Source organism: Antennarius striatus, chromosome 2, assembly GCF_040054535.1.
Source record: "Antennarius striatus isolate MH-2024 chromosome 2, ASM4005453v1, whole genome shotgun sequence".
Lineage (NCBI taxonomy): Eukaryota > Metazoa > Chordata > Actinopteri > Lophiiformes > Antennariidae > Antennarius > Antennarius striatus.
Genome location: NC_090777.1, coordinates 25,496,620 through 25,517,249, shown reverse-complemented (window position 1 = coordinate 25,517,249; position 20,630 = coordinate 25,496,620). Strand labels below are relative to the sequence as shown.

Genomic DNA, 20,630 nt, shown 5'->3' with positions numbered 1-20,630 from the left:
ACACATATTGGGTCTCTTTTCCCCATAAGTCAAAAATTCAATAAATATTATTTTGATGGAATCTTTAGTGAGGTTTTTAAACACAATTTCAAACGTATCAATATTGGCTCTTTACCATTGATTATGTGATAGGGAATCTTTAGAGGAACGACACCGTCATCATGTGTGGATTATTTTTTTATTGCTACTTTGAAGGATACAAAAATAACATGAAACCAGAACTTTTGAAGGAGAAGAAGACAAAATGAAACAAAAACACAAGATCGTCACAAAATAAAATAAGATGGAATTAATAATAACTTTTCATGACCCCCTTTTTTTTTTTTGGAAGATTGCAAAATAATAATGAACACAAAAATAAAATAGAAGGATGAAAGGGAGACTTTAAATCTTTAAATGTTGTTTCTTAATTCCCTTTTAGAATGAAAGTTGAACATTTTTACGAGACAGATGGAATAAATGATGATAACTAGAACATTTTTTCTGTTATGAACACAAGAAAAGAGCAAACACAGACATCATTTCTTCTTATTAGTCTACATAAACTTTACCAAACAAAAAAAAAAAATTACACTTTGGATCTCATATTTACAGAAAAAAGGGGAAAAAACAAGACAAAAAAATTACATTCAAGAAATGTCAAATGCACGTGTGCTGCACTGGCTCAATAAGTAATATTAACAAATTGATATCTGTTTTACGAATATTATAAAATATACTCTTATTTTAAATCAAATAGGTCCATATTAAATATTAGATTTTACTTCTGTTGTTTCTTCATCACATTCATATAAAAGGGACTTTAAAGGAACTCCAATCCAGTTGGTGGATTATCACAAGATTACAAAAATATTCTCTTGTTTAATTTTTCCTCTAAAGCTAGCTGTGTTAGCAGTTAGCACGAGTCAAGCCTGTTTTCCCGTCTGCGCTTCAGCTTAGAACATTAAAGATCAGCTGACTTTAGCCTTGGAGGAACTGATTGTCATTACGATGGGCTCAAAGTTCAACACCACACAAACACATAGTAAAGTTGTATAAAACAAACAGATTTAAAAAAAAAAAAAAAAAAAGCACAAAAGACCACCTTCAGGATTTAAATGTACAAAATCTCTCACTCCAGCTCGCTTGAGTCAGACTTCAGATACATTTTTAAATAAATTTCAACGCAAGACGGTGAAAGGAATCAACCCGGAGGGCAGAAATCATTTAAAAATGTCAGCCGATGCTATCGCTGTAGCGTCACGGGCGCTCCTGTGGCATTATCACCTGAATATGATGCAATATATGTTTTCTGAATATAAAATGATACATCATTCATATGACTTGAATATTTGTATAAAAAGGATAAACAGTGACCCCCTGCTATTGAAAACAGTGCATATTAGGAGGCGTCACAATGGTTCATTGCTATGTGGTAAAGGGAGGCGTAGCCTCCGTTTCCATTAGCTCTTTAAAATGAGATGATCAGCATCTGAAGCTCAGGGTTTGGCGTCTGCAGACGCACACAGATAAAACACACGCTGTGCAAGAAAAATGAACTAAAAAGCCTTCATATGAAGTTTGGATAGATTGTCTTTGGCATTAAAGGAACGGTTTGCACAAAAATGAGAATGCAGTTTTTAATCTAGTCGCCCTCATGGAGAAAAGAATGTCTGGAGGAACGCGAATGGGGACTGGTTTTAAAAATGAAAACCTGTTTCTAGACGACATCGATGAATTCTTCTCAGTCAAGCTTGGTGCCCCTCCCTACATGTTAACGAGACCAAACCACCAGGAGAACTGAAGAAGCCTCTTGGATGAGAGACGAAAGGTCTTCGAGAAAGTCCAGTGGATTGATTTAAACAGATTTTGGATGCTAACAATCTTTAGCTGAACAGCTTTCAGTGATATTTTCAAATGAATTGGGAGCCCTTGGAAGGGGGGAGGGGTGGGGGTTGTGTTGGTTAAAGGTTATCCTTTAAAACTAGTCCCCGTCACTCTCCTTGACCTGTTTCACAATCAGACACGAGACGATGACTCTTCTTCGGAGCCACCGATCGGCTTCTCTTCACGGGGGAATCCAGGAAGTTCTTTCTGTAAGGGACATTTTTATTTCTGTGTGTGTGTGTGTGTGTGTGTGTGTGTGTGTGTGTGTGTGTGTGTGTGTGTGTACACAACTGCTTCCAGACTTCAACCTGGAGAGGAAATCTGAACCATAAGGCACATTCGCTGGTTCGTGTTTGAGGCTTCTGTTTACCGAGGTAAACAACAGTTCTGTCTGTGAACGAAGAAAATGAGGAAGAGAAAGTTTGATGGTTGGTGAACGTGTGTCGCCCTCACTGGACTGCATGAATGTAAACCGGAGGTGGTGGTGGTGGTGGTGGTGGTTGTGGGGGGGTTGGGTAATTTCCTGCTCCGGTTCCTCCTCTATGTCTGCCCTCTGGCTGGAACGCCGGTCAGATCCTTTCTTATGATTTCATTCACTGTGAAGAAAAGAAAGAAGGGGGGGGGGGACGTCAGACAGCATCGATTTGAGTGTTTTATGGTGAAATAAAACAAGACAGTTAGAGGTTCAATATGAGATGCAGTAACGCTAAGTCGCCACTAGAAGGCGCACTACACACCGGGCCTCTGAGGTATCAGTTCCTGTTGCTGGGATGTTTGTGTACACACTGAAACAGACGGGTGTTGAAATGGAAACTCTGGGTGTCATAGTCCTGAAAATAGAAGCGCCAGTGTAAAGTCGTGCATTTAAAAATAGAGTCGTATAGCGTTTGCATCAGCCAATAGGAGCGGGTTTTACACGCGGAGGGAAACGAACGACATCGAGGAAGTCGACGGCCTGCGACACGTTGGGCCGCGGTGAGCGGGGTGGAATGAGGGGAATGTGCAGCATGTCATCTCTCCAGATACACATCAGTGTGAAGCGGCGGTGTTTATCTGGAGCCTGAAAGCCTACAGTGTGTGTGTGTGTGTGTGTGTGTGTGTGTGTGTGTGTGTGTGTGTGTGTGTGTGTGTGTGTGTGTGTGTGTGTGTGTGTGTGTGTGTGTGTGTGTGTGTTCTGGCACTGAGAGGCTTTATAGGCCGGTGCCACCACTTCCACCGCGCCTCAGGGAGCTCATTAGGGCCCGATGAGTAATATAAGTATTTCAAAGCCAGCCAAAAAAGCTCTCTGCCTACCGAGGCCATTACAGAGGATGTCGTGTCTGTGATTCTGTAACCATGGCGACGGGATAAACTTTCATAAGCGTGGGTGTTAATATTTTAATATCAAACCTCAGCGTTTCATTCCGTAGTATTTAAATAAAGTTGGTTAAAAGTTATTTCGTTCGGCTCAGGGGATAATTTACTAGATGGAGAGGAAACTTTTACTATCAGCTTCTATTTAAAGCTTCTATTCAGGTTGAAGCTGAACAACTTCCCGCGGAGGGGGGGGGGGGGGGCAAATAAAAAAAAAACATCAGGTGTCAAAAGGTGAGCGTGAGTTTTCATTCACGACTAGCGGAGGTCACCACGACGACACAAACAGACGTGAGAACTCGCATCCAGCAAACGAAAACGCCCGATGTGAAACGGGATGGCGGCGGGACACTGGGCGCGTTTTTTAACGGCCCTCGGGGGGGGGCGGGTGCCGAAGCGGGGGCTCTGCTGTCGTCACAGCCTGTTTATGTTAGCCTGTAGTGGAATTCCCTCTGACACCCAACGCCTTAAAGGAACTTTCATCTCCCCAGCAGCGCCGCAGAGTTTTTTCCTGAGCATAAAACGGGCTCAGAGGAGCAGCGGGGAGCGCCGCCGTGGGGCGACACGCCGCGGGGCGACACACAGTGGGGCTTTACTGAGGCTGATGAAGGGTTGGCACGGAGCGGCCGTCTGAGGCTGGCACCGCGAACACGGCTCTGTCTGTTCAATAGGTGAGCCCACCCCCACCCCCCACCCCAACCCCCCCGACCAATCAGCTGCTCTGTTTACCCACAGTGGGAGGAGAGAGCAGAGACACCCTGTACAGTAGCTGACTCAGTCGAGTGTGTGTGTGTGTGTGTGTGTGTTTGACTCCAACCGCACGTCTGACGACGCGTCTGATTGGTCGAGCCGCTTTTTGTCGAGCCTGTTCCCAACAATGCGGACACGCCCACCTGTGTGTGTGTGTGGGGGGGGGGAGTGAGCGGCGGTTCCTGCTGCACGCCGGCTGTCAAGAAGTCTGTCTACGACGGGACCTTCTGACCCCCCCCCTCCATCACAGATAAATCAGCCCCACTGGGGGTCATGTGTGGTGGTGGTGGTGGTGGGGGGGGTTCCCAGCGTGAGAGAACACAGGAAGTGGACCTTAACTGCCCCCTTCACCTTAAAGCTGCCCCCCCCCCCCCTTCTGACCTGTTGTAACAGAGGAACAGCATTTGGGACGCGATGCCTTCACGACCCTCCGGTTATCTGAGCTTCGCTTGTAAAAGCAGGAACAAACGCCGTTCCTTGAATGCAGCACGCATGCTCCACTCATCAGGATGCAGCCGCCACATGGTGTTGGGTCTCATAAAGTGGGGGGGGGGTGGAGGTGAGCTGAGACTAATGCGTCTCCACCAGGCGGGGGCTGTGTGCTTTATCTCTCCTACCGACCTCCACCTGCCGGAACAACGTCACCCGGCCGCTGCCTCCCGGCTTTATTCCACACAACCTACCCCCCAGCTCCAGGGGGGGGGGGTAGAATCTTCTGGTCCTTTACGTTCTGATCCGGTTTTGTTCAGAACCCCACAGGTGGCATGGGAACTCTTACAGAAGTGGGCCATCTGTGTGGGAGGGGGGGGCCGTGACAACAAAAACGACCTGCACATTCATTGTCAAGCAGCGCCGAGACCAAAACACTGCTACGATACCAGGATGTGGCTTTTTTGTGTGTGTGTGTGTGTGTGTGTGTGTGTGTGTGTGTTTTAAAGGCCTGCAGAATGGAACACCCCCTCCAAAAAACACTCAAAAGGATGCTCTTTTCTTTTTTTTTTGCGGTCACCTTTTCAGCTTCTCTGCAGACAAACAGGGGACTTTTTTTTTCCTCCATCTTATCAATTCACCCTTTACTTACATTTGATTTTTGTGTTTTTTTTGAATATTGGGAAGTCCCTGATTTTCCTCTTTAAATAACGTGGGTCGGTGGAGCGGCGGCCTGACGAAATTCAAATCGTCAGGACGGCGTTGAGCAACAAGAGGCTCGAAATCATTAAAAATCCGAAGGAGAAAGGAAGTTAAAATGCTAATGAGGAAAAGGTGAAGCGAGCGTTGGAATAAAAAGCGAATTGAATAAAGATGCCGAGGCGCCTGGGGAAGCCAGCTGGCTGTCGCCGCCTGGTGAAGACGGGCGGATCAAACGGAAGAGGTGGGTGGGTGGGGGGGGGGGGGCTCGGTTGGACTCTTCCTTGTTAATTCAGCGGCTCACAGTCCTGTTGCTGTTTACTAGGAGGGAAACCCTGCGAGTGGCGTCCAAAAAACACAAATTCCATCGCACGCCGTTTCATTTTTTCCTTTCAAACACACGCTAGCCCCTCCACCTCCACGCTATCTCACACACATCGGGTTGGAGTGGGGGTTGGAGTGGGTGGGGGTGGGGGGGGCAGCTGCGAATAGGAATGTCTTGTGCCAGATTGGCAGAATTTCGTGGTCGGAAAAAAAGCTAATCCTCCGGTGGGTTCCCCCCGCAGAATAGGGGGGTGGGGGTGGGGGGGGGGGCGTAAGGCCAGCGAGGAGCGCCGCCAACGACAACAAACACAGAGGCTTTCCCCAGTTCTCCCAGGCAGCCCGTTCCACTGTTTGACAATGGTTGCCATGGAAGTTGTTTTTTCATTACATAACAGTGTCAACATGTCCAGGCGATTGGAGGGCGACACCCCCGCCCCCCCCCCCCATTCCGAAGAGGAGTGGGACACGAACCCCTTCAAACCGCGCTAAAGACGACGGAATCATTAAGACTTTTATTCTAACGGGTTGGAGAACCTTTAATTCCACTTTAAGGAAAAGGTTGCCCCCCCCCCCCCAAGTCTGACATCCATTCTGCCAGAGGGTACCGGGGTCGACAGGAGTCAGTATAAACACATGACTCACAATACCTGTTATTTCCACTCTGAGTGGAACAGAGCTGCACCTTCTGACGAGGGTTGTTTGAACAGTGTGGGGGGGCTGGGGGGTGGGGGGGTTGGGGGGTGTTATAGCACATACATCAAACTGTGGTGCACAAAGGAGATGGAGCACTTATTGTAAATATCCTTGAATTGTTGGGAGAAAAATCGTATCTCTGTCGGTCGCTCTTATCGTGCACGTCTTTCAAGAAAGAGAAGTGGACGCATCCATCATGGACCTCCCCCCCACCCCCACCTCGCCTCCCCCCCAGGTTGATTAAAACACATTATGAACGACATGCTGAGAACAAGAAAGCATGAACTTACACTCACCATCATCTAGGTAGGCCTGGTCCAGGTTCTCCTCCTTGACCGTCACCCTCCTCTGACCGTCCCCCCCCGTCTCCATCGGCCCCGTGCCGGGGGGGGCCCGGCCCTTCTGCTGCGGCTTCTGGGTGTATGGCTGCTGCTGCTGCTGCTGGATCACGGTGGGGTAGTGCTGAGGGTGGGTAACCGAGGCCTGAGCCTGGGGGGGCGTTGGCGAGTGGGCGGCGGCGGCGGCCTGTGGAGAGTACCCTTCGCAGTAGACCACCTGCTGGCTGTCGTGCTGTGGAGAGATGAGAGCCTGGGGGTCTCCTGCCCGCAGCAGGTGGTGGCTGGTGGGGGAGAACTGGATAATGGAAGGGTGTTGCCCCCCACCACCGATGGGACCCACGGGCTGAGCCGGGGATCCGGTGTGAACCAGGACCGACCGGTGCGGGTCGGGCACCATAGCGCCGCCCTGCTGGTACAGGCCGGGGCTGCCGCTCAGACTCTTGCCCCCGCGGGAGTAGACGATGGTGGTACTGTGCTGCTGGAAACGGGGGTCTTGGCCCGGGGGGTTGGCGCCCAGGCGCTGGCAGGAGGCCATGCCGGAGACCAGCCCGTTGTCGGGGTAGAGGATCCCGCGCTGGTTGTGGTAGTAAGAATGAGGCGACAGGCCCAAGATCGGGGGCATGGCAAACCCCATGTGGTCCACTTCGTACTCGTCTATCGGCTCGGTCTTGATGGACGGGGCTGCGAACACAAGGAGGACAAGACTGTCAGCATCCTGGTGTGACGCCAGATGACCACCAGGGGTCTGGGCTGCGGCCTCACCTGCCAGCGGAGTGAAGGTGAAATGCTGAGGCTGGCTGCGCTTCCTCTTTCCGTTGATGACGTAGAAGTTGACCTTGACGGAGTGGCAGATGGACGCGTCTCGGTAAGACGGCACCTCCACGAACAGCATGCTCTACGGGAGAGAAGTCAAACTCAATGCGTGCGTTCCACCCCAGCGACCAGGCGTGGCGTGTTTGACACGTTTTATTCAAGTCACACGTGTGTCATGCGTACCGGCTGGCTCTTATCTTTATCCACCGTCGCCTCCATCTCCCAGATCTGCTGCCCATCTACGAGGAAGTCAAGAGAGACAAGAGAACCCTGAAACCATGTGGGCGACGCTGTAAATCAAACACAGCTACCGTACATACATGTGAATCGACCAAAAAAAGAACACGTAGTTGGATTCGGTATCAAAACCACTTCCTCCTTTTGCCGCCAAAGCACCACCGTACTTTGACGGGGATGGGATGAGCGTTTACGTCACGTCTGCAGTTACATCACGGCAACATTCAAGCCGTCGTTTGGATGAAAATACAAAAAAAAACAAAAAACTCAAAGCGGCTTGTTAATGTGAACTCCACGTGTGGGCACACATGGGCCGACACGTGCTGCGGAGAGTCCTGTTTGAATGCTGCTGGATGTGGGAAACCCTCTGTCAAATTGCAAACACATGGCTTGAATGAGTCAGCAGGAGGAAGGGGGATTCCACTCATCTCGCCAACTTTGCTCCCTTTTTTCTAGACTTTTTATTTTTATGACCAGCTCTCTCCACGTCGCTTGCAAAAACGTGATGATGATTACTGCCTTCTTGGCCTTCCTGTTTGTTTGTGTTTTGCTGCAACCCGACACTAAGGGATACCCCGACCCCTGTCCTCCCTCTGGAGATCATTGTGTAACAGGGTGGAAAGGGGGCGAGGCAAGAAACCCCGAGCAGCCTCCACTTGGCCGGGGAAGCTTTCCTTTCCTCTGTTCAGCCCTTCATGTCCGAACGCTGGAGCCAAGAGGCAGCTGTCTCTCATTCAGAGGGATTTCACAGCTGCACTGGTCCAGAACTTTGTGTCATAGAGAAATTCTCCAAAACAATGGCAATCCCTTTCGGTAAGGTTTCTTTTTCCATCCCTGTCTTACTACCCATTACTCTGCTGTGTCGTAACAGCGGTAGGGAACCCCAGAGAAGCAAAAAAAAAAAAGGAAAAGAGCCGGGGCATGCGAGTCCAAGTTTGAGTAGAGGCAGCCTGTGGCGGGCCTGCAGTTAAAGAACTCTACCATGGAACCGCAATGTGGAACCAGAACAAGAGTTCTAGGGTGACTGTTCCGCAACGACCCATCAGGTAGCAGCTAAAGAACTGAGGAAAACTTTTTGGTGCTGGGTCAAAATGTAAAAATCCAGCTTAGAAAGGGGAACTGATCCCAGCTGAGGTGAGGAAACAGAGGAGGTGATTGACCTTTGACCCAGCAGACGTGAAGCGAAACATCAAAATGGACCAATGAAGTTCAACCGGTCACCAACCACAGAACAGAACATTTGTAAAATGTTTAATGTCTTGTGTATATCCTTCACACCTCTCACTCCAACTTGTCGCCCCACTCCCTTTTTATCAATTAGCTTTTATCAATAGCCTGTCACCATGTCTTTTTAAATGTGACGCTCTGTGAACTTTTCAAGCCTGACATATTCACCACCCATATTCACCAACATTCCAGCAGATTCATCGGCCGATACCATCAGAATCTGGTTTTATACTGGTGCTGATCAGATCAGACGTCCTCAAAGACAAAGACACTCATCCTAAATCGTCTCTCCTGATTGGAACATAATGGAAATAAAATGATTGAAATAATACTAATTATAGGTATGGTTGTACTTTATTGGGATTCATTCACAGTCTCTGCCTTAAAATATTTTAGGTTGTCAGGAAATTATTTTTCAAACTTCGGAAACTGGTATCGGTCGATCCCGTCATGAATAATTACTTGATAAAGCCATAAAACTGTATCTTTCCATCAGGAAGGGACAGGAAAACAAACCCTAGTGCATCAGCAAACACACCTGAACCAGGTCGGACGTCATGGAGGAAGACGAGGGTAGAGGGAAGTGAGGCGGCACTCTTATCGTTTGGATCATGTAAATCCGCCATCCGTACGGCGAAGGCCGTTAACATGAACCCTGGCAAACATGCCGGCTTCTGAGTCATAAGGTGTCACCGAGGTACCAGAAGGATTTCACACATTCAGACACGGGTTCGCTTCTCACCGCTGACTTGTCTGACACTCACCCTGGGTTTTCTCCATGAAAACGACTTTGGAGTCAGAGCTGAAGTTCTGCCCGGTCAGGATCATCTGCTGGCCTCCCAGGACGGAGCAGCTGTCCATGTCCTGCTTCTCCACCATGGGAAGCTCATGAGCTGAACGCTGGGCTGTTGGGACGGGAAGAGGGAAGGTGTGTTACATTCGATGTCTGATGTTGCACACAGATCATAAACCAGCATGGAGGTAAAACATTGAGGCATCATAATGAAGGAAATATCTTTGTTTTGAGGCAAAACTAAACACTTAAATGTGTCACAAAGTCTTTCTGCATGATGAATGATGTAAAGATTCATTAGAGGCATCCTGAAAATGAGCTATTCACCAGCAACAACTCTAGTTTTGAGGTTAAGTAAGCAGCGATTTCCAACTGTCAAATCACAACTGAGGTGAACCACAGAACACAGAGGTAAGTGTTACCTGCTAGACATGAACTGAAACCACCAGAAGCTCATGCTGGGCGTCAGCCTCACAGGAGGTTCTAACTCTTTGATTTAATAATAACAGATACAAACCCTTTTGAGACCTGTCCTAAATACGCAAAAGCTTTTCAACTGGTTTCATTTCAACTTTGTGGACGTTAGGGTTAGTGTAAGGTCAAGGATCAAACAAGAAACCATGGACCACTTCCCATTGAGAGACAGGACTCTTCCCTCAAGGCAGGAAAGTAAGTAGAAAGTAAGGAAGTCGCTGACCTAGAGGGTTTGTTTACAGCTATGTCCATTGGTTGGTTGTTTGGTTGGTTGATTGATTGGTTTGTTAGTTGGTTGGTTGGCCTGTTGGTATGTTGGTTGGTTGTTTGGTTGTGCGATTAGGGCTTTGTTGAATGGTTGGTTGGACTGGGACCAGGGACTCTTCTGTTAACCGGACTGGAATGTACCATTTAATTGTAATTTGACACTCAGACAGGAACCTCCCTATTCCTTCTCCTCACTGAAACCTCCCAGAATGCACCAGCTTTCATTTTACAACATTAACTGCTGGACAACAGACATCTCCTGGGAAGTCTAGTCTGTGGACAAGCATCAGGACTCCACCTCTGAATCATAAACATTCAACGCAGGGTCGTACTCCTCGCACTACACAAAGGTCAGAGGGATATCGCCCATGACCAGATTGTAAAGCCCTTTGAGACATTTTCTGTGAATCTGGGCTATATAACAATAAGTAAAAATTAACGCAGACTGACCTTCAGACTATTTGAGATGTCACAAAAGCAGAAACTTTCAACTGTAAGAATGAATAAAAAACGCTTTTTTGACCTCGTGTAGCGTGTTAGCATCTGTTAGCTCAGGTGGAATCCACTCACTGAGGCGAGCTGAGGTGTCAACAGGTTTGTTCGCCCCCGCACACGGTAGTAGGAGGGGGGACAATGGCCTCCTCTCCTCAAACACACCAACACACGGTCTGCTTACCGACGGCCTGGCAGATGGGTGTCGCCGTTAGCAACTTTACGCTTCATTGGGTTTCACTGATGTCCACTGTTCTACAAGTCGTCTTCCGACAGACGCTACTGTTCTAGCGCTCCCAGCAGACGAGGAACCAGTTAGAAAGCGTTCTGCACCGCGGTTTCCAGAGGGACAGCAGAACCCGGCATGCAGACTGTTTCTTAGCCGGTCGGTCAGAGCCAGATAAAGGGCCTTCTTGTTTGAGTTTGGATTACACCAGGTGCTTTAATAACACTGTGTACACATGCACTGATGTACCAAACACAGACGTAACCACTGTGCAGGTAAAAACAGGTACACAGACTCTGACACATGCAGCCTCCGCCTTCTGGATGAAAGCCCTGCACGCATAAAGACATCTTTGTGCGCAGGAGTCTGGACTATCAGGCCAGATCCAGACTCATTTGAATATGTGCTCCCTTTTTATGATGTTTTTTTATGTTAAGTTTTGTTGCCCAATGGAAACGTCAGCAACTCCATCCCAACGTTTGGGAATTAAAAGCAGTCATTGGCGTCTGGGACGAGGTAAAACAACACAATGGGCTTACAGCACTCGATGGGATGCGACGCCACTTGGAGAGAGACGTGTTGTCCACTGGGCTGCGGGATGTGAACGCGAAACACGAGCCGAACCCGGGTGTTTTTCCGCCCGACGTCCGTCTCGCCCTTCCTCAGCTCGATGTCGGCGTTCCTGAGCTTCAGGATGCCGGCGCAGTCGATTCTGCAAGAGAGGATAAATGCATTATGGGAACGTTTGGAACCGTTGGAGCGGTTGGTGAGGGGTTCTATTCTCACATTGCTTTCATGTTGTTCTTTGGCTCCAGGGGGATCTCCAGGATTTTGGTGCCGTGGATTATCTTCTCGAAGCTGGTGGTGGTGACGGTCTTGCCGGTGATGCGGTGGACTTGATAGAAGGCGTGGGGCTTGAGGATGCGCTCGTCCGCCGTGCCAATGAAGATCTGAAGGCCGAGCGGCTCCTTGCCTCTGTAGCCGTGGAGCTGAACACAAAGCAGTCCATCAAAGCGTGTTTTAAGTGATGAAACCGACACAAAGGAAACGTTTATGAGTGTCACACAAAAGTCAACCTTCTGCTGCCTCACATCCCGCGGCTTTCTGTTGGTTCTGTCCTTCACTTAGAGAACTGAAACCTACTTTTGCATCCTACTGCATGAGTTCAGAAACACTATTTCATTCTGATCAAGCTGAGAAGGCAAAGAATCAAGGGGTTCAAACGTCACAAACATTTAGTTTGGTGACGACAGAATGATCGGGATTGGGCGCCCCATCAACCGTCACATATGTCAGATATTAGGGAGTTAACCCTAACGTTACGACATAAACGGCATGGGGATTTCTGATCTAGCTCTGAAATTGAAAGTTTGTAGGCAGGTGGCGGCGTAACTGGAAGCAGAAACAGAAGCGCTGCTTCGAACCTCCTGAGGAAACCAGCAAAAACCACAGAGCATCTAAATGCTGCCTTTGTGCAAACAGCACAGTGCACAGCCGTTGTCACGGCACCACTGGTAGCATGAGCGCGCCGTAGGGCGGCAAAGTGTAGGTGAGCGTGCACGCCTTTTAGCCGCCCTCTGACTGAGCGTTTTAAAACATCACATGTTCATTTTCTAACAGTAGAAAGTGTGCACGTCGTGCACGTCGGTTCTTGCTCCTGGATGCAACTGACAGACGTCACTGAGTGTGAGGTGAAACCATGGCAACGTGAACGACTACGCCGGCTGCCGCGTACGAGCGTCCGGGTCTAGACGCTCAGAGCGCAACACAGGAAGCCGACGGCAAACACTCCAGAGGCCATGTGAGCGGTCGGCCCGTCGCCATGGCAGCAGGCAGGAGCAGTGAGTCATGACAGAGAGCGGCGTAGGAAAAGTGGAGGCTAGGAGAGCAAGAGAGAGGAGAGAGGAAGAGGGAAAAACAGAGGAGAGAAGGGAAGGAAAGGTGAGGGAGTGCAGCCGTGGCGAGCTGGGCCTGACCGTCTGATTGGCCGGTAAAACCAGGCAGAGCTGACCTCAGAATGAGCCCAAAGGGGACGGGCAGCGGGTGGAAAAGAAGCGAGGGATGCTTTATTTCCGTCAAGTCCCAACAAACATCAACACAAACAGTGTTGAAATGTTGCCACGGTAACACAGAGATGTTCTGTCCCATCAGAACAGAACTTTTATTCTAATGATCTGGACCGCAACACGTCCAGAACAGCTGTTTCAACACTTCCTGCTTCCAAACGGTGAACAAACAAACAGGAAGAGGAAGCGAGGGACGGCGTGAACACAGATCTGTTTGTGGGCTTCAAACCAGCTGGGGGGGGGGGGGGCTGGAAGGCAGAACAGGAACAAATCAGAGAACCGACTGTGTTGCTCAATGACCTGAGTTCAATGCTGAGAGTCATCGTGAGGCGATGGGGGGGGGCGGCGGGGTGGGAAGTTTCTGGGGTTGGGACACGTTTTATGGTTTGTTTCAGAAAGTGAGAACTGGGGGAAAGTGTTCTGAGGGTGACTTCACCGCACCCCCCCACCCCCCCACCGGGCTGTGACACCACCCCCTGATGAATAAGGACTAGGAAATACCCTTAGGGGTAGGCAGTCCCATTAGGGCCCCCCTCTGCCGAGCTGGACGGCTAATTTCGCCGTCACGCAGTCGGTCGGCGCTTTGAATGGTTATTTTGTCCTGATTGAAATGATAGCAGTTACACAAAAACCACCGGACTGAGTGTCACGGAACGTGGAGCTGGGGGGTGAGACACGTGGTGTGGAACACCCCCCTGGATTCTAAAAGCTTTCCCAGCTCATCCGACAAGATAAAAGAGGGGTCAATCGTCCCAAAGGTGGAGACTAGTGACCTTTCATGGTGGAGACTGCTGAGTCTTGGCCCTACCTTGACCACCGGGTGTCCTCCGGTGGGGGCTTTGACCGCCCCCCTGCTGCCCTCGGTCTCATAGTGAGCCCTGTGGTGGGGCTTGGGCTGCACCTCGATGTGGAGTTCGTACTGGTCGGTGCGTTTGGGGATGGGCCATTCCAGCGGGGGGAGCGAGGCCACCGGGATGCTGGGGAGACACAACATCATGTATAAATAAAGTTTTTTCTCTCAGCTGGAAGCCCCCAGATCTGGATCTGGGTTCCGTTTACCTGCAGATGCTGGAAACCAGCGGTTTGGGCCAGATCGGGGGGATCACGAAGAAGGGCTCGGCTGCGGGTTTGGTTTTGATGTCCTGGTCGCAGGACACCAGGAAGTTCCCCTCCACGTGGTTCTCGGGGTACAGGGTGTACACCTGGTTGGAGGTCTTGACTATCTTGGTGGGCACCAGGCCCGGCTGCCCAGAACCGAACCCGTTCATGGCGTCGGCCAGGCTGCTGTGTGTGTGTACGTGTGTGTAGTGGGCGGCGATGTTGTGATCTTCGTGGCCGCTGTGGGGGGAGGGACTGCGGGAGCGGTGCCCCAGGACGAGCCCTGGATTCTTGTACATGTCGTAGGTGCGTTTGCCCTGGGGGGATGTGGATCGGGAGCCGGGTCTGGGGGAGGGAGAGCCCGGTCCCAGGCAGTTGTCCTCTGCCAGGCTGGTGCCGGGAGACGTGCCGGGGGAGGTGCGGGGGGAGCCGGTGTGGATGTTCTGCAACCGAGGGCACAGGTCGCCGGCGTTCTGGCCGTTGCTGGGGGAGACGCAGGGGGACGCCCAGGGGGAGTAGCTCTCAGAATGCCAGCTGGTGGAGGAGTTGCTGCTGGCGGGGCTCAGGCACTGGGGCTCGCGGTAGGCCAGGGTGTCGTGGCCGGGCACCGTCAGGGTGGGTCTGGGGTTAACGTTCACGTGGGGGTTCTGAAGGGAGTCCCGACCATGGCTGTAGTGCTCGCGGGACGGGGTGATCTCGATCCGGGGGCTCAGGGCCAGGCTGGCGGGCCGGGGGCCGTCCAGGTAGCTCCTGACCTCCTGGGTGTCGTAGCCGGTGAGGACCTCCGGGCCGTGCTCGCCGTAGGGGGGGCTGCAGGACTTGTAAGGGGAGGCGTCCTCCAGAGGGAAGGCCTGATCGGAGTCAGGACTGAGGACTTTGTGAGATAGGAGGCCGGGGTCATCTGTAAGGGGAGGGGCGGGGATAAGGGAGGGGGGCAGAGAGATTAAAGATTATCACAAAAGCCATGAAAGTCACAACAGCAGATGATCACATGACCACACAGACGCCACGCCCCCACCCACCCACCCACCCACCACCGTTTGTTCACCTTTACATCACTTCTAACTTTCATTCTGGAATAAAAAGGCAAGTTGGATCATTTCTCCACAGGTGTGTTACTTCCTGGTTTCACCTGATCTCACCTGAATGAAGCTGACAGGTTTGAGTTTCTTAAACTACCAAGACAACCCCCCCACCCCACCCCACCTCCCAAAAAAAAGGATGGGTTCGCTCGTTTTACGCACAGGCTCCGCACAAACCTTGATCTCCGCAAGGCGGTTCGTATTCAAACAAATACTCGAACGGCAGGTCGTCATCGGGGCAGCCGACGCGGCTGAGCTCTTCCTCCACGTCCCGCTCGTCGTAAAAAGAGGTCATGGGTGTGAAGCGGGTCCGAACGACTCCTCCGGGCTGGGGCGAAGCGGCGGCTGGGCGGTGAAGGCGCAGATGTGGAGTCGGGGAACCTGCTCGAGCGGCAAGTGATGCATCGGTGATCCGCGGGACGTGGAGCGCGCCGGTTTCCTGCTTCAGCTCCCCGCGGTTATTTTAAGACGAAGGCGGGTCTGTTTTCACTCTCAGTGGAACGATTTCGATTCCACGTCCGCGTCGGATCACAGCTTGACTGCGCGTCGACGCGTGGGCGAATTAAAATAAAGCAAAAGAGAAGTTTTCAGGCGGACGCGCGTCTTTTCTTTTTTTTTTTTTTTTTTTTGGCGGACTGCTCGGCCTGATGCTGCCCCCGGGTGTTTGACACGTCGCAGCGCCGCCCGACTTCTACCCACGGAAGGCACCTGGATGTGGAAGGGCTGAACCGCATTGACACGCACCGTCTCCGCTCCGTTTGTCCTTTCACGGACGGAATCCAGAGGGAATCCCCGCGTTTTACGCACGACGCAGCGCGGATACCAGGGCGTTCCTATAGCGGACGCGCACCGGGTGGCTCGGTGTGGCCACTTTAACGGGTCAAAACAGACCCCAGAACAGTCCGGTTCCAAATCTTTTCAGTGACATATAGTCTTAAATATAAAGTCAAGTTTTGTCGATGAATGAAACAAACTGGACCAACATCATCCGGACGCAGGAGGAGATGCGCGGCGGGAGTTAAATCGTTTGTATCTCATTTATATAGTAATAATAAACACACACACACACACACACACACACACACACACACACACACACACACACACACAGAATCTACACTCCAAAAAACATCAACATCCCCACTATCTCCATCCACACTTGACATTCCAGCTCACATCAGCATTAACAGCGATCTATCAATTAAAAATCAAATGGTTTGATTACCAGATAATCACAACACTTCAGCAGTACCTTGATCCATCGACCTCATGGTGTGGTACTGTGCCAGCCTCCAAGTCTCTCTAAACATCTGGAGAGAAAAATAGTGGGGGGAAAAAAACAAAGAAAAATAATAATAATTAAAAAAAAAAAACTACTTTCCGCTAATAATCATAGCAGAAACAAGTCTTTTCTCTCTGTAGAAATGCGACGAGGAGTCGGAGCAGAAAAAACTTCTCTGTTCACAATTCAAAAACTTCCAGCATGAGCGCAAACTCCGTTTCAGAAAACATGCGGCCGCGTCAGCTCCAGCAGAGGTTCTGGTTTGAAGTCCCCCTTCCTAGAGCTCTATAAGGATTACTTGAGTATCAAGAGCGGCTTCCTTCCCCCGCTCTGGGTGTTTATAATGGTCCAAAGCTGTAAAATAACGGGATTCCCTCAGTGTTTCCTCCTGTTTGTGCGCCTTTGCCATGGAAACCTGGAGCCGGTCCATGTCGGAGACTCAGGGCTTTCCTGCAAAGCCCCCACACTCAGGAATCCATGACGTCTCCAGCTCCTGCGCCAAGGCATTTCTGCGGCTTCTCTCAGACAGTAGCGCACAAGAACTTCATTGTGGGGATGAAGAAATTACTGTAGGACGCTGTAAGGGTGGGGGGTGGGGGGGGGGATGGGGGGGCAGGTTTGACTACAGGACACGTTACATGAAATTTATTTAACACAGTTCGACTTTTCTGTCTGGCAGTTTATTCTCAGCTCCAACCAGATATAGATTGGGTTTCATAGAGAATCTAATTGTTGCTGTCTACCCCCAACCCCCACCCCAATGGAAACCGCCCCCCACCCCACCCCCCTCATAAAAAAAATGTTTAAAAAAAAGAGACTAGATGGACCCCAGTAGTCATGTGGACAAACTCTCCATTGCAATAAAAGTTACGTAAGGACGCATCCGAAGGAAAAAGTGCTTTTGAAAACTTTGGGTTCATCGGTGCTGAAGCTCCGCCGGGCCAGAACTTTTCCTGTCAGACACCAACACTTTTTTTTATTTCCACACAAAACTGGGTTTGTGTTGAGCAGGGAGCGCCTGAGGTCACCCGAACCGAGTCTTTAAAGTATCGTCTGAGACGTGTTGAATAAATCACACCGCGTGCCTTACATAACAGTCGTGATATTTACCGTTCGATGCCGCTGTAAATCTAAACCGGCTTCTCGAATGCTCCCGAAGCTCCAGACGGTAAGGTTAAAGGTCAAATGGCAACGCAAAGCGATGGTAAATGCAAGATCTGCGGTGTTTTCTGAGGGCAGGTAAGAGGTTAAAGATCACCGGGGGCGTCTGAATCTCCAGTCATAAATCAAAGTGTCTTCAGGTGGCGGCGAGCACACAGCTCGGATTTAACCTGAACGCATTTGCTTAAGTCAAGAAACAGGTTGTCCAGCCGTCCCGGGAGACGCCGTTCCGCCGCCGCCGCCGACCTCACAGGCCGCCCCAGAGAGCAAGGTGTCGAATCCACCGCCTGAAGGAGCCAAGGCAAACTCCAGGGGTGTGCTGGACTCAGGCAAACCTGCCCCCCCCCCTGCCCCTAACCCCTTCTGAACCTGTCCCAGACGGGGATCCAGTTTCTACATGTTGGATGAGGAAAATCTCTCACATCTGTCCAGGAGCTGTTAGCTTAGCTTTTAGCTTATCTTGAAATGAAGTGTTATACGGGTTAAGGTGCCCTTAAAGCTGCCTTTGTAAAAAAAATAAATAAAAATCTACCAATTTGGAGCAGATATCAGAAACTTTTTGCTGCCACCAAATGAAATATCAGCTCAAACATTTAGCTTTAAGCTAAACACCATTAGCAACCATCAGTTGTTGGAGTCAAAAGACTTTGTGTTTTATTGACTAGTTTTGGTTAAAAGGGAGGACCAAACAGAATCTTTCCAACCGGGATGAGGGTAACGTGTGATAACCAACGCCGTTCGAGGCGTTTAAGAGTTCCTAAACGTCCCACGGACTCGAACTAACCAGAGGATCTGTCCTCAGCTCATAAAACTTCTGCTGCCTTCAGGCCTTCGTTGGATGTTTGGTTACTGGACTATAAAATACATCTGGCAGCGGCGTGAGGCCTGAGTTCTGCCCGGCGTCACCGACTCGCTTCATCTTTTTCTGGCAACTTGATTCCGATGTGGTGAAAAATCGCGGATTATTCAGAAAACCGAGAACTGAAACATCTGCAGCCGGTGACGGATCCCACGCCGGGATCAGTCATGTACGACCCAAGGCCACCGGTAGGAAAGAGAAGGAGGGATCGTCATGATCCGATTGGAGGGGAGACACGGCCCCCGTCTGAGCGAGGTAGCATGTGCTGGCGACCGATGACTGTGTAACCGCGGCGACCACCGCAGCCTTCGTTTCGGGGGTAACCGTCCAGCAGCCTCGTCTACCAGATGTAAATTCCTCTGCTGTTACGGAACTCTTATGCAACTCAAATTATGAATGAGTAAATGAATATTGCACGTGCTGAAGAGAGGAAAAATGCCTGTGTCCAGACAGCCGAGTTTGCACTTCCGTCTTGTTTTTTTTTTTGTTTTTTTTTTCTTCTCTGGGGGAGCCCACGTTTTCCAGCTTCACGCAGGGTTTTCCATCGGTTTAAAAACAGCTCATCGCTGTAGAGTTGTCTGGTTTAGAGCATCGCCCTGTTCGACTTTTCCAAGTGTAACATGTGTGATTGAGCTTCCAAAAGCAAGCAGTGGAACTTTGATATGGAAAAAAAAGTGCATTTAAAGTGTGTCTCATGGAATCTTTCCTGGGACATCGGGGGGGTCAAGGTGGGCGGAGGTGGACTTCTGCTGGATGCTCTGTTATGTAAGAGGCACGGGATTCATCCCTCACATTAACTCTGACTGAGACTGATTAATCTGGTAATGTGTGGAGGAAAACCGTTTTCTCTCCATTGGGGGGTGGAGGGGGTGGGGGTAAAGGTTGGAGCAGAGACACGGGTCTTTAACAAACATGAAAGCATCTTGTTCCTGCAGATCAGAACCAGTTGTGGGTTTGAATCCCGAGCTGAGGCCTTCCCTGAATTTACGCAATTGGATGGAGGCACCTCAATGAACCCCCCCCCTAACCTGCCCCCCAGGGGTTAACTGGCTTTAACAGTGCAGTCGATCATTGAATTTTTCCGTTTGCTTCCTTATAGGACATTAAAGCTAGCCGCTGGCTAGCAGAATTAGCATGTTTCCTTCAGGGGAGGTGGAGATGTAATTTTTTTAGTGGTACTGGTTGGTCTACTGGTACCAGAGAGGTTTCAAACTGGTTTTCCCAAATGGGAAAAGAAAACAAGGAATCCCTTTGCAGGTAGCGTAGCAACGAGCTAATCCGCGGGTTTTCAAGTCTATGATTAGCTCATGCTAACTGTTGTTTATTTCCTGTTGTTCAAATTTGTTCCTCATTAAACTTCACAAATAGCCGCTCAGAAATAAAAACCCGAACGCCTCTGTCACATGACGCAGATGATGATGCTGTTTATAAATGTTGTGATGTCATGATTGAGATTCAGATTAAGGGGGTTGGGGGGGGTTAGGGGCACATTGAGACATGGAGGGGCTTTAATACCCACCCTGGAGTGGACAGAAGTCAAACAGGAAGTGGAAGCGGTTCTTTTCGGGTTGTCTGTCTGGTGATGGGTTGGCGCTGGAGCTGCTGACAGCGTTTCTGCTCGGGCGGCGCTGGCGTGTCGTTGCTCAATGAGGAATCCTCTTTCCTTCCTGCCACAACTCCAGATCTCTGGAAAACATTTTCCTTCTTTTTCCAAATTGCAGAAAATGAACTAAGGCGCTCCATCAACATGGAAACTACATACATCCTGGATCGGAGCGCCTCGTTACGTAACAGGATTCTGATCGATACTCAGATGTTTGTAGAGAACTGGCGGGGGGGGGGGGGACTTAAGTCCAGTGGAAAAGTGGCAGCAGCTCATGGATTTTTCCCTTTTGAGCGCAGCATTGTAAAAACAATATCACCCCCCCCCCCCACACCGCCTTTTGTCCAGGTTTTCCAACTCCATCCTCCAGTAATTCACAACTTTCACGTCCTTACCCTTCAGCTGTAAATGTGAAGATGAAGACGTCTGGAGAGAAGACCTCAGAAAACCCAGGCTGGGGTGCTGGGGGGGGGGGGTCACAGGGGGAGAACCTAAGCT

General features: G+C 50.2%; 1 protein-coding gene across 3 annotated transcripts; it reads right to left on the bottom strand.

The window, feature by feature from the left end:
• Window positions 1-161: 161 nt before the first annotated feature.
• nfatc2a (nuclear factor of activated T cells 2a) lies at window positions 162-16,988 on the bottom strand. Of its 3 annotated transcripts, none has more exons than XM_068329363.1 (10): window positions 16,480-16,988; window positions 14,107-15,046; window positions 13,856-14,024; window positions 11,768-11,970; window positions 11,521-11,693; window positions 9,494-9,634; window positions 7,449-7,504; window positions 7,215-7,347; window positions 6,405-7,133; window positions 162-2,462 (listed from the first exon to the last, which is right to left on the bottom strand). In XM_068329363.1, the coding sequence occupies exons 1-10, from the start codon at window positions 16,535-16,537 to the stop codon at window positions 2,407-2,409; spliced, it is 2,658 nt and encodes an 885-aa protein (XP_068185464.1). In that variant the 5' UTR covers window positions 16,538-16,988; the 3' UTR covers window positions 162-2,406. The 3 variants fall into 3 exon arrangements, with proteins under 3 accessions (XP_068185464.1, XP_068185446.1, XP_068185454.1); XM_068329345.1 differs by lacking the exon at window positions 16,480-16,988 and adding an exon at window positions 15,405-16,220; XM_068329353.1 differs by lacking the exon at window positions 16,480-16,988 and adding an exon at window positions 15,405-16,219 and having other exon boundaries at window positions 6,411-7,133.
• Window positions 16,989-20,630: the final 3,642 nt, after the last annotated feature.

Excerpts from the sequence above, each read along its gene's own strand:
- nfatc2a (XM_068329345.1), bottom strand. The coding sequence starts at position 15,522 with ATGACCTCTTTTTACGACGAGCGGGACGTGGAGGAAGAGCTCAGCCGC. Across the intron at positions 15,047-15,404 it reads ACCGCCTTGCGGAGATCAAG|ATGACCCCGGCCTCCTATCT; the intron begins GTTTGTGCGGAG and ends CTCCCCTTACAG. Across the intron at positions 14,025-14,106 it reads CTGGTTTCCAGCATCTGCAG|CATCCCGGTGGCCTCGCTCC; the intron begins GTAAACGGAACC and ends GTGTCTCCCCAG.